Raw genomic sequence first — 13,182 nt, 5'->3', positions numbered from 1 at the left:
TAATCAAGTGCTGTGTATAAATGTGTACTGATACATACGATGCATTCATATGGTTTTATACTGCAGGTTTCATTCATGTGCGCAACTATGTGTATTTTGAGAGAGAGAGAGAGAGAGAGAGAGAGAGAGAGAGAGTAAACTATGATAACGGTAAATCCACTTTCGTTAAGAATATGCATGGAAGATGTGATAATGTTTATCTCCTCGCTTACTGCGCAATGATGTGCTACAAGTTCAGTTAAGGAAAACATGAGTGAGGCAATTGAATACTCAATGTATTTGAATTTTTTCTTTTTTTTTCTAGAGGTATATGGCAAGTTTTTTCATACCGGTACGACAGAGAAAACCCATCTGCATCCAATGAATGTAGTCAGGAGGGAAACATTCGAAATAGGTTTGTGTTAATTTATATTTTCCCTATTAATTCGTTATTCTAAAAACCTCTTATGTAATAGAAGGGAAAGGAAGGCGAGTAAAAATTGATCGGTATCAGTGGTGCGCGCGGTGGTCTCGGGCGGTCGATCCCTGTTGCATATCGCGCACTTTTCAAATACTTGTTATTATTTATTTTGCCTCTATGTTATCTCACTTGATATATTTCTTTGAACAAATATGTTACTCTTTTGATAAAGTAAACATATATTTAGCAGAATACGACCTAACATTATTGGCTGTAAAATTAATGAAAAGTTCCTAATATGCAGACGACGTCTCTCACTACACACCAGGCAAGTTCCGTCTGTTTCCCATTTCAGACGCTCTTTCGAATTTTGTTGAATATATTGTTATAATGAGTTCCCGATAAAAAACAAACCTAAAACGATGCAAATAATGTTTTTATTATGAATTAACTATATATATTAATAACTACACTAGAAATTGCCTATATTTGGAAAGAGTAGGAGGGAAACAGACGTCCTAACAAAATGTCGGACTGAACGAGAAGGTTATTTTACGGATTATAGTCTAAAATGTAGACTTTTCGCGTGAAGAATCCTGACAAACTAGCATTCTCAAGTTTATGTGTACAATGCAACCCCGTAAACTCAACCAAATGGGCTAGAAACATCGTAAAAAGACAAATTAAAAGAGGGTCAGTTTGTTCGTTCGTGCGACCATAAACAATAAACAAACCCTCGGGGGCAGATCGCTACCACTGGACGCCTACCATCGCCTCCTCTTCCATAATTTCCATTTTTCCACCGTATCCGAGAGGAGTTCTCCCATGAATCTACTCACGGAGGTACGCCAAGGCATAGAGACCCACTTAGTGTATGATACATGGTGTTAGATATTTGAAATTGGGTGAAAAAGACGAGACTTTCTCACTCACACGAACTCTCACTCACTCACTCACTCTCAGCTCTGTTCCAAAACCTTGTCAAGTCTTCGGGGGGGCAGGAGGGAGGCCTCCCTCCCCCAGCCAACAACCAAGTCGAATTTTCGAGTCACACTCGAAAATCCCACAGCAGGAGACGGTGACAGTTCGATATTATGAGCCGTGTCCGCGAAAGGCTCCCGAAGGTGGACCTTGTGACGGGAACGCCTACGAATGACGTTGTTTTGCGTACTTGGTAAGTTAGGCCGAGCTGTAGGCCTATCTCCCCCCTTTTACCTCTGACGAATTCGGAGGCGGTTTTGCCTCGTATTTTCGTGGGATGCGGAGTTAGGCGCAGTTGACTTCGAGTGCTTTGGGTAGCCATTATTTGTACGGTATGCCGTCATTTCCTTGGCTTGGGAATTGAGCGCGACGGAGCTCGGAAAGGTTATCTTATCTTCGGTAGGCCTATCTTGTGTTCAGTCTAACCCATCCTCGAGCCTGTAGGTGTAAGCTGAAGGTGCTTAGCTCGAGTCAGCGTGCAGTGGACCAGACTTACGTGTAATGTTATTGTGAGGCCTATTAAAGCTTCGTCTAGGCAGTGTAGCCTAGCCTGAGACGTTACCATCGCGCTTACTGGAGGTGTTTGTAGGCCTAGAGGTAGGCTAAGCAAGCCCTAGACCATTGTAGACTAGACTAATGTTGACCTGTTTGGAAAGTATTTGCATGAAGATAGAATTGTGGTACTAATGTTAATGCTTTTTGTTTAAGGCATCATAGCCTGTCATAGAATGTGTTTGGTCTCTGTAACTAACCATAGGCCTAGAGAGATGATAGGCTAGGCACCTTCTAGGGCTAGTCCAGTTGACACTTTGCTGGTCACCTCGGTCACCGTGAGTAGAAATTGTGCGCTAACCAATCCCAGGTGAAGCATTTGGATTTTTGTGTTATTAGGTTACAAAGTCCATTGTACCTTCAACGAAAGCAACCAAAGAGAGGAAAAATAGAAGACTACTACAGGGCACCTCTAGGTTTAATAAGTACCAGTTTACTTGCAAAATATATGCCGTATTTATTACCAGCCCCTTGGTGATAAATGCAAAAGCATAAATAAAAGATGGTAAATATTATAAACATAAAAGAAAGACTTAAACATAAGCTAATTATAAATAAAAGGCGGTAAGTACTGAGGTAAGCTTAAGCAAAATACAAATAGAAGGTGGTAAGTACCGTGGTCGGCATAAGCAAAATAGAAATAAAAGGCGGTAAGTACCCTGCTCAGCGACGGGTGGGAACCAGGCTGCCGTAGCAGTTGTCAGTTTTAACAAGAAAAACATTATCAGTGGGTAGCTTGGTGAAATTCTGGAAAATAACAAAGCAGGGAAAAGGTGGAAGTCTATAAAATGTTCTGCCAGTACAGTTAAGAGGTGCAAAAATTTGGATAAACTTAAAAAATAAATTTACAGCTAATACAAGTAAAGAAAAGACCCCAAAAATCATGATAGCAAATGTTGCAGAAGAGGATAACCAAGAGTTGTATAGATAAAGAACCTTTGGCTAGCAGATTTAGTGGAAGTTGAAAGTAACAACTAAAAGTACGCACTGTTGAACTCTAAAACCAAAAGATGAAAGATTATATATAAAGATTAACACAGATGAGAAGAAATATAGGAATAAATTTAGTTAAATTGTACCCAGTAAGTGTTGCACTTTTTGTGAAAGATGCCACATAGTATTGTTTCAATTGCCAGAAGTTTGATGTCAGCTGGACAAATAGACTGGAGAACTTGTATGCCCAAGGTCTTGTACTGATGACAGGTTAAAAGATTGTAATTTGAATGAGACAGTGTACAGTATACTGTACTTTGCAAAGGACACAGATCATCCTAGAAGCACTAAGAAGATATTAGAAAAAAAAAATCAGGGAGAATAGCTATATAAATAAAGTATTATGTACTGCCTTTTGAACACTCAGTCAGCAAGGTATAAATCATGAACTATGTGAACATAGAGTAAAACATTTTTTTGGCATACAATTGTTCAAAAATACTATTGGAAAGTTTAATAGACAGTTGATTGTAGCAGTGTAATATTCTGATGAGGGAAATCTTAATCAGGTGAGAAGCTGCAGTGCCATAACAAACCTCAACTTTTTTTTCTTTCCATTATGCAACCTCTGTGTTGCAACGTTTCAGACAACCGTCCATCTTCAGGCTCTGTAAAAGTTAGAACCAACACATTTATACCCAAAAAACATAAATTGATAGCAATCAGAGTAATGAAAATGAATTTAAATTAAAGTACTTTCTTGCTGAAGGCAGAGTTATCTATACTCAACTTGGTTTTAGTGTGTCTCTATGAAAGGTCTTGAACAGTCGTAGCTCAGTTTCAAAAGCGAGCTTTACATAAAATACTAAAATCAGAAAATGTTGCACAACCAACGACAGTTCTCACTTAGAGGACTAAGGTTTACCTAGAGTTATGTTAAAGGACCCTCTTATCTCTAGGTAAGCCATTTAGTCCTCTATAAAAGAACATTTCATGGCTTGTGCGTATTTTTTATTTTTCTGATTTTAGTATTTCATGTAAAGCTTAGTTTGAAACTGAGCCAAGACTGTTAGAGGCCTTATAGAGAAACTAAAACTGAGCTCCATATAGATAACTGCCTTCAGCAGGAAAGTATTTTAATTTAAATTCATATTCATCATTTTCAATATGTTGATGTATTCATATGTTTTTTGGATATAATGTGTTGGTTTCAGCTTTTACAGAACCTGGAGATGGACAGTTGTCCAAAACGTTGTAACAGTTTGAATAAATAAGAGATGAAAATGTTGAGGTTTGTTTTGGCAATGCGGTTCCTCACCTGATTAAGATTTTCCTCATGGTTTGATAGACCTAAAATCATGGACAAATTAATGGAGTCAAGATGCAAAAAATATCAGGACAGTAACCTTCAAATGCACAGTACACAGAATCTTTAATAAGATTCCCATGAACTAAAGAAAATAAAGATTTGAAAGGTTAAAAAAAAAATGCAAGAAACACCAAAAACACACGTTCAAAAATTATGACTTTGAATAATATTTTGTGAGAAATTATAAACAAACTAAGAGTAGGAACTCTAAGAGTAGGAACTCTAAGAGTAAACCTGGGTTATGATGATTTTGATAAACTAGTTAGCCTGTCAGGTTTTAAGCTTCATCTTTAGACCCTAGTGTAGGAATTGGGTCACAACTAGGCTTACGATGGTTTGCCTGTTAGGTTGGGACATATGAACTCTAGGTTAGGCCAATTTTCTTTTAACTCTTAGGATGAGATACATTATTTCTACATTTGATTGTCTGTGTTTTTGTTGTCATTCTGGCAAGTTGCAAAATCTGGTTTTGCCTTTAGTGCAGAATTTAGGCTATGTATCCCTGAAGCAAACTTCTGTTTTATTCTTTTGAACTGTGACTTTAGTGCATTTGAGACAAATTTTCTTCATTTGCAGCTGCTATACAATAGCTAAGTGCAGTGAATTTCATTTTGTTACACTGTGCAGTGCTTAAAATACAGGATTTAGACTAGTTGGTTGCCTGTACTAAGGTTTAGTTAGCTTTATTTAATAATTATACATGAAAAGTGTAGCATTGTACTTACTGCTAGATTCAGATTTCAGTTAGAAGACACCTTTTTCTCATCAGAATTAATTTTACTAATCTGGTCATTCAGATTCAGGAGAATTTTTTTTTTTTTTTTTTTTTTATTAAAATTTGGTATCCAGTACCAAAAATCTTGAGATCATATGCAGATTTATGTTTACCTATTAAAATTGATAGATTTATACAAAATTGTTTTTTCAAAATATTTTATGTATCCATCAGTGATAGTAAATCCCTCAACAATTATCATATGTTCCAGGAAATATGTGAATTTGAATATTTGCCTTCCAAGCAAGAAGCCCCGTTTCATTTCCTAGCCAGTTTGGAATGATATCCGCACATTCTCTTGACAAATGCCCTTCTGAATTTGGCGCTTGTTAGGCAGTAATATGCTTTTTAGAGCAGGTTGTAAATATCCACTGCTAATATAGTTGAATCCTCACTGTGATTGGCAGAATGGAAACTTTGCCTGTTTTTATGCACCTGTTTTAACTTATATTCTTAGGTTGTGTATTCACTGAATTATGATCATGGTAACTAGAAGAATTAGAAATAATACAAAATATGATGCTAGGATGACATTTTTGAATATGCATCACGATGATATACTGCTGGAAAAAATGTATAAAGGAGAATTTACTTTTAGCTATTTATAGTATTTATTGTACATTAGCGTGTCAGAAAAAGGAGAGAAAAATCAATTTTAGCCAGAAAAAAAGAAACATTGTAGCCAGCCAGAGGGATTGAGGACATGTAACTAGCAGCTTCTTCCCAGAATGCTTGCCTGGAATTGGAATGCCTTTTTAGATTTTATATATATATATATATATATATATATATATATATATATATATATATATATATATATATACACACACATTTACACACACATATACATATACACAGTATATACACATATATTTACACAAGCACTACATAATAGAAATGAATAAATAATAAAACGAAAGTGTGAATGAATAAAAGTTAGGTTTTGCTTGGTATCTCCACCCCCTTACAAACAATGATGGTTTTGCTCATACCTAACAGCTGTTTATACAAGGTGTTTCTAAACGACAGGCAGTGAAGGAATTTAGTGTGTGATGGGTTCCATATTTGTCTTTTTGAAAGATTTTAACATATGTATATGTATATGTATATGTATATATATATATATATATATATATATATATATATATATATATATATATATATATATATATATATATAATATATATATATATATATATATATATATATATATATATATATTATATTATATTATATTATATTATATTTTTAATCAGGGAGATATACAGTAGTACAGAATATTTACTATAATTAAAGATGCCATAGTTTAATTACTGGACAGGAGTGGTTTAAAAAAATTCAAGAGAATGAGTAATGAACATAGTGTGAAAAAATTTTAATAGAAATGCATTAATATAATTGAACAAGGTAAATTTTTTAGAAAGGAAAATTTGTGTTGGTATACTGTATACAGATACAGAGAAGAAAGGCTATGTAGTGAATGGAAATTTCTTTTAAGAAATAGTACAGTAGTGGGTTGAGTTAGTTAAATTCGGGATTGTAAAGGGAATTGCCTGCTAAGGCAGCAAGGATTGTTGAAGATGGATAGAAATCAAGAGCTAAAATTACTGTACAAGTGAGATTTCGTAATACTGTACTGTATAAGGTATGTCCGGAGGAGAGATGTGCCAGATAATTGTTTGAGAAAATTGTTTTATTGAAGGAGAAGCGATTGTAAAAATGAAGGCTGACATCACTTACCACCTGTGCAGTAGTTGTTGTAAGAATTGAAGCAAAGGGTGTGTGGTGAATTTTTATTGAGAAATGGGACAATAACAAGTGTTTATAGGATTAGAGGAAAGTGTCTTCTTGGAAAGAGGAAAGTAAGGATCAGTTCATTAAAATATTTGCAAGTAAAGGGAAAAGGTGTTTGACATACTGTACATGAAACAGAAGGGTTACAATAGAAATGATAGAGTATTGGAGAATGTTGAGGGTGAATGGTGTAGAAGGTAATGTCTTGAAGTTGATTATTGATTAGTTCTTGAGATGTAAGTGAAACTTACCCTGGAATAAGCTGGTTTGTCTTAGATGTGGGTCAGATACAAAGTTGTGTTATGTCTCTATGACTCTTAATATTTCTTTAGAGTAGATACAACTTTTTGGTTTTAAAAAAGGGGATGTCAAGTGTGGAACAGGTGATGTTTGTAAATGAAATGTTGTTTGTTACAGAGATGGGAATTTGGAACTGCATGTAAGAGTTAAAGATGGAAAGTTGATATGAGCTTGAGTAAGATTATGATTTTGTGAAAACCATGAAGTTGGAACAGTGAGTTTTGTTGTGAATGATAGAAATGAAGTTTGGAACGTTGTTTGAATTGGAAGGAAAAATGACCCTCCTCTGCAATCAATTAGGAAATCTTCATGTGAACATGGTCTTGAGACACTGCAGTGCCATTTGGAGTTTGATCTTGCAGCAGGTTTTGACTGAGGGCAGCTTTTCCCACAGGAATGGATTAGGGCTGAGGTCTTCCTTACTCTTCCCAACGAGTAAGGTTGAGGCAGAAGTGGAGGACAGGTGTTCTAGTGCTTGGAACACTGTTGTCCACTGTGCAATATCTTTGAAACTTCTATCTGGTTAAAAGTGAAGGAGACTACAGTCAAGCCTTAGGGGCTAGTTATGTCATCATCATTAGTGTTGGGAAAATGCCAGGCTTTTTCCAAAGCTTGAAGAAAGACCAGGAATTTTTTTTTTTCTTTCAGACCCTAGCAATCTATGTCTTGGGGTTTGGCAAGAGGAAGAAGAAGGGAAGAGTACCTTGAGGATGGCAGCCCTCCTCTCTTGTTGTCACATGTTTGGGGATATCTGTCGTACTTTTGAGTGATGTGGCAACAATAGAGAATGAAACCCTGCATAGTATGTGTCCTTTGGGACTGTTACAGGCTGCCTTTAAAGAACTGATGCCATATCCTTTCTCCATGACCAATCTTGTTCCCAGCCTTTTTTCAGGACTATCTAGCATCTTCTGTGAGAAAATGCTTTTCTCACAGGGCTATATGCAATGTCCAGTATCATCCATGTCTGGGAAGGTTTGTGCCAATCTAAGTGGGCCTTCTTTTATCATAGTTTCAAAAGGGTACACTATCTCTCCAGTTGAAGCTGATTTTCAGTGGATTGTAGACACTTGTCTACCTCCACTGAGGGAAGCTCCTCTCTCAATTGTCTTCCTCCACTGAGATAAGCTCCTCTCTGTTTGTGCAGTTAAGGGACATTGGTTGGTCCTTTCTCAGGGGCTCTTGCCTCAGTTGAGTTCTTTATGCTCTTGAGGTGCTTTGAGCAATCTCGCTCAACTTGTGAACTCGGGTTTCTTGTGTTCTGCACCAACACCTGAGGCACCTTTTGAGCCCTTGAGAAGAATATGAGATAGGAGTGTCCAGGGCTATCATACTGTCAGCTAAGAGAGCAGGTTGAACTTCACAGCCTCTCGTATGTAATGCAGCGTATGGAGGATTGGAGATATCTCTTATTTATGTTCATTTCTGGATAAGTTTCAGAAACCCAAAAAATGTCTTTCCTTGAAGAAAGATTCAAGGCCTTTTCAATCCATTCCCCCGTCGACTGTGCAGGTGAGGATGAGGACAGGGTGCTCTTGTGTTCTGTAAGATTTGCAGAACTGTCTGCCTAGGACTTAAACTCTTTGGACCATTTGTCAAAGACTGTTAATACAAACAGGAGTTCTCTAGGGGTGCTGTTTTGCTCAGATTTCATGGTGTCATTAAGTGGGTTCATGAATCGTGAGTTACGGGAGACAACTCTGTTTACAGAGCAAAAGACCCACAAAGTCAGGGTATTACCCGATCTGTCACTTTTAAAAGAATTGTTGGGTGGCACAGGTACTAAGTGGCAGGTGTTTGGTGCCACTAGACCACCTGTACCTCTTTTTCACTTCAAGGACATTGCATTTTTGTCCTTATACACCATCCCCTGAGTACCTGTGGTGGTAGCTCAACATGTTGTGAAGGAATTCAAGCTCCATTGGCCAGAAAAGCATCTTGCTTAAGGTTCACAGGTGGTATAAGGTGAGGTCACAATGGAGCATTGTATCTCTGTTGTAGTTGTGAGATGTGACTTTTTCCCTTTTAACAAGGGGGTTGTCATGGCAGTAAAGCACTTGTCTTCGGGAGGATGTTTTGCATTATTTATAGATGTACAAACCTTAGTCTTTTATCATGATTCCACTTTTAACCAACCTCACACTTATCTCTGTTGCTGGAGAAAAAAGTAAATGCCTACTCTCAAGTGAATGCTTGGTACCCCTACTGTCTCATCCCTTTGGTGCTAGTGGACTACCGTGTTACCAAGCTTAAGTGACCAGCTCTTAGTAGGTATCCATGTAAAAGGTGAAGGGTTACACATCTATGGAAATGCAAATTTTCTTCTATTTGCAATATTATTCATAATTTATATTCTTTTGAATGGAATGGAAACAAGCCAAAAGGCTGTGAACTTTCATTGGAAGCCTCCACAGATTAGAATGACAGTATTTATAAAAGGAGAAAAGATCAAAGGAAAAGGAAAAGTCAGTTATGATGTGTATATGTTGTATTTAAGACAAGAAGTAGATTTGAATATGAAAGTTGTTTAAAAATTAATTGAATTGTTTTCAATCTTGAGTCGTCTGAAATTGATGACCTTTCAGGGTGGATTGTTATTTTATTAACAAATTAGAAAGTTTGTCGGGGCCAAATCAGAAAGGAAGGGTGGATTTGTCCTACAATCCATCAAAACATGATTCAGATCAGAAAAGTGTGTGGGAGACAGTGTATTCGCTTTAGAGGGGATTGCAGTATTTTGAAGCAGAAGGGTTTGATTTAATTTATAACCAAAGCAACAATGCATTTATCTTGTAAAATGCTTGATTTTTTCTTTTTGGACACATTCAGTATATGATTCATTAGAAACAATGAAAAAGTTGAGATTAGCATGTGTGTGTGTGTATATGTCATTTATAATTAAGTGTAAGGTGATAAATAAAACAGTCTGTAACTAGGCTAAAGGAAAGTCTGTTCACATGTATTGTCTGTCTCAATACTGCTGCCTTTTCAGGAACCACTCTTATCCATTGTTGCTTATACATCTCCTCTAAGGCCTGTCCAAACTTAATCTTTGGGTCTTAGGATCCAGACAGTGTCATATGACCAGATGTATGCTCATTGAGATGAATAGGAAGACTTATTGAGTAATTTATGGTAAAAGATAAAGTTCCAATACAGTACTGTACTGGTTATCATTGATGGGCAAACTACAATGCATTATCCGATTACACACTAGTCTAGTACTTGACATGGAAGACACTCTTGCACATTGTTTTCTTCCTGACCAGTACTGTACTTAGAGTGCATTTGATACTCCAAGTACTGTATAGTTAATTTTCATATTTTTACGAAAATTGGGTGATGAAATGCCTTTCATACATGGTTATTGAATCCAGTGGGGTTTTCTACATAGAGAAAAGAATATTTGCTATTTTTGGTGTTGTGGGAGTGTATTGCATATGACCATTTCAACTAGCATACTGTTATGTAGTTGACAGTCTATATGTAATTTTTTAATATAAAATTTTTGAATTGTAATTACCTAAAACTAGGTATAGGTATATATATGGCTGATGTCATTATAATTTGTTTTTAAGCTGACAGTGCTAACACTGTAAAGGTAAGGATATATTTTCAGATAAGCATGTAGTATTTATAGATAAAACTGTTAATTTTAGTGTACTCTATGAGCTATCTTATCTAATGTCTCTATGAGTAATAAGGATTAATGATTGCTATCATTTTCAGATTACTCTCTTGAAACTACTGCACAATAGCAGTAATATTAAGTGACTAGTCACTTAAGTGCTCCAGTGGATGTTCACCCTTTGGGCCACCGTGATGTTACCTCTTGTCCCAGAGCTCCTCCCCCAGTATGGGAGGTAAAATTTGGCGTAAGCCTTGAGCTGTACTCTGGTCTTACGCCACTCTGCTACAGATTGTCTATAGCCTTTTGGTTGCTAATGCCAATGATAATATTTGGCTCTGTATTCTCCAAGTGATCAAGCTCTGAATTTTATCATTCAATTTTAGAAAAGGAAGTTGAAAAGTGTTGAGTGATATTCTTATGCTTTTGGGGGAAAAATACTAGTTAATACTTTTATTGGTGAAGTTATTTTGAAACACAAACTAAAATGCCTACAGAGAGCCTTGGCTTAGATTCTAGAATGGCAGCGATGGACATGGACCCCAAAGGCTTTAGTCCTATGTCGGGACCAGATGAGAATATGAGCTCGCCCCCTAGTGTATTAACAACGGCATCTGCAGGTTCAACACCCTCTTCCATCCCATCAGCTGGGTCCACACCATCGTCCATTCCATCTGCTGGATCAACTCCGTACCAGTACAATGCTCAGGAGGATGTGGGAATGAAACCTGTAACCCCATCGTCTGACCACCAGCCTATTACTCCCATGACCCCTGACCAGCCCATTACACCAGACCAACCTATCACCCCTGATCAATCCGTTCCATCAGACCAGCCCATTACACCAGATCAGCAGCCTCCCAGAAGTCCAGGGATGTATGTGGACAGCGTGAAAGATGGTTTACAAGTGGAGAAAATGGATGTTGAGGTAAGTGAGGTGAAAAGACACAATGATGTAAGTGAAAGCAAGGTTCATAATCATCCCAGTGGGAGCAAAGACAGTGAAAGAAGAGATGATTGCTCTTGCATTTTGTGTGAAGACCACAGAAGACATGCAGGGGATCCACCTCCCACCCTTCCTCCCCCTCCTGTAAACAGTGACTTTGGGTATCCTGTTGATGCCAGCATGAGTGAAAGGTTTAATAGTGGGGAAAAGCAGTGTAGTGTTGTTGGTGAGGGCAAGACAAGGGGAAAACGAAGCAAGGACCCAAATGCTCCCAGCAGACCTCGTAAGCGCAGACAGTCAGGAAAACCTGCTGTGCATTACCAAAGTGAGATATCGCAGGATTCGGAGGTCACTGGAATAAGAATGAAGATAAAGTTGACTGTCCCTCCAACAAAAGAGAACAATTCGCGTGGCTTCAGCAGCTCTCCACACACTAACCGAACTTACAGTGTAGTATCTAGTCCGAGTGAGAAGAGACCTAGAAAGAGAAGTGGACACAGTTCAGAAAGGTGTCATTCTGGATCTTCCTCATCAGAAGGAAAACGAAAGAAAAGAAATTTAGAATTTGTTAGTTGGGGACCAATACTGAGCGAGGTGAATGGTGAACCACAGTCACCTTGGGCTTGGAAATTGCCAGGCCACATCCTGCTTGACATTCTGGACATTGCTTCCCGAACAGCAGGAATCCTTCCATTACTTCTCAGGTTAGCATTAAATTTATTTGAAGTTTTTTGTCTGATACTCTTTTCTAAGTTACTGCCAAAAGCAGTGCGAAATGTGAAATTCTTTAAGTAGACTAATATGATTTTTAGGTTTATTTCATGACAGTGATTTTTCTTTGTCCTTTCTTGTTTGAAAATATCGAATGTTCGTGAATTTGAATCCTTTCTTTTTAAGCTGACATTAACAAAAATTTAATTAAAAGAGATTTTTCCCTCAGTTATCTTGTTGTCATATTCAGGTCACCATATTCAGAACAGTTCATATGTTACTAATGGCTGACCTGTTAGTTTTATAATACTATTAATTTCAAAACCCTTGCTTTACAACTATTTTTTTTCCTGGAAGACCTGTAGATAAAAGAAACAAATAATAATACCTAGATTTTTAGTGGTTGCTTTTAATCTATCCAAACTTTTCCATTGTTGTTTTGAAGGTGTTCATAATACCTTACCTGTAGTTGTAGTAAGTTTTATCTTGATTGTTGTTGATGCTGTAAAGTTTACTATTATTGTATTTATATTTTCAAAGATTTTTACATAAACTTTGTAGCTATTACCTTTAAAGTAACAAGTCTTGTCCTTCATGATGATATTCAACAAGATCACCTTCTCTTGCTGTCTCAGTTCCAGTCCAAACGCTTCTCATATTTTATGTCAGAAATCAAATTAGAATTGATCATCATTGTTTCCCTTATGAATTGCCTTAACGTGAGTTCATATTTTTTATATGTTAAGACTATTCTTTGAAGAGGTATGTAGTAATTGGAATTTATAAATATGTC

At 37.0% G+C, this 13,182-nt stretch overlaps 1 protein-coding gene across 3 annotated transcripts in view; it reads left to right on the top strand.

The window, feature by feature from the left end:
- Positions 1-1,128: 1,128 nt before the first annotated feature.
- Fbl6 (F-box and leucine-rich repeat protein 6) overlaps positions 1,129-13,182 on the top strand; it is a 31,467-nt gene continuing 19,413 nt past the window's right edge. The window contains exons 1-2 of one of the 3 annotated variants that reach the window (XM_067118175.1): positions 1,129-1,243; positions 10,834-12,382. In XM_067118175.1, the coding sequence (XP_066974276.1) occupies positions 11,220-12,382 (1,163 nt within the window). In that variant the 5' untranslated portion in view covers positions 1,129-1,243; positions 10,834-11,219. Of the gene's footprint in view, positions 1,575-1,888; positions 1,979-10,833; positions 12,383-13,182 lie in introns of those variants that run through there. The other 2 variants (XM_067118190.1, XM_067118183.1) reach the window with 2 other exon arrangements.

Source organism: Macrobrachium rosenbergii, chromosome 2 (genome assembly GCF_040412425.1).
Source record: "Macrobrachium rosenbergii isolate ZJJX-2024 chromosome 2, ASM4041242v1, whole genome shotgun sequence".
Classification (NCBI taxonomy): Eukaryota; Metazoa; Arthropoda; class Malacostraca; order Decapoda; family Palaemonidae; genus Macrobrachium; species Macrobrachium rosenbergii.
This window is presented reverse-complemented; position numbering and strand designations above follow the sequence as displayed.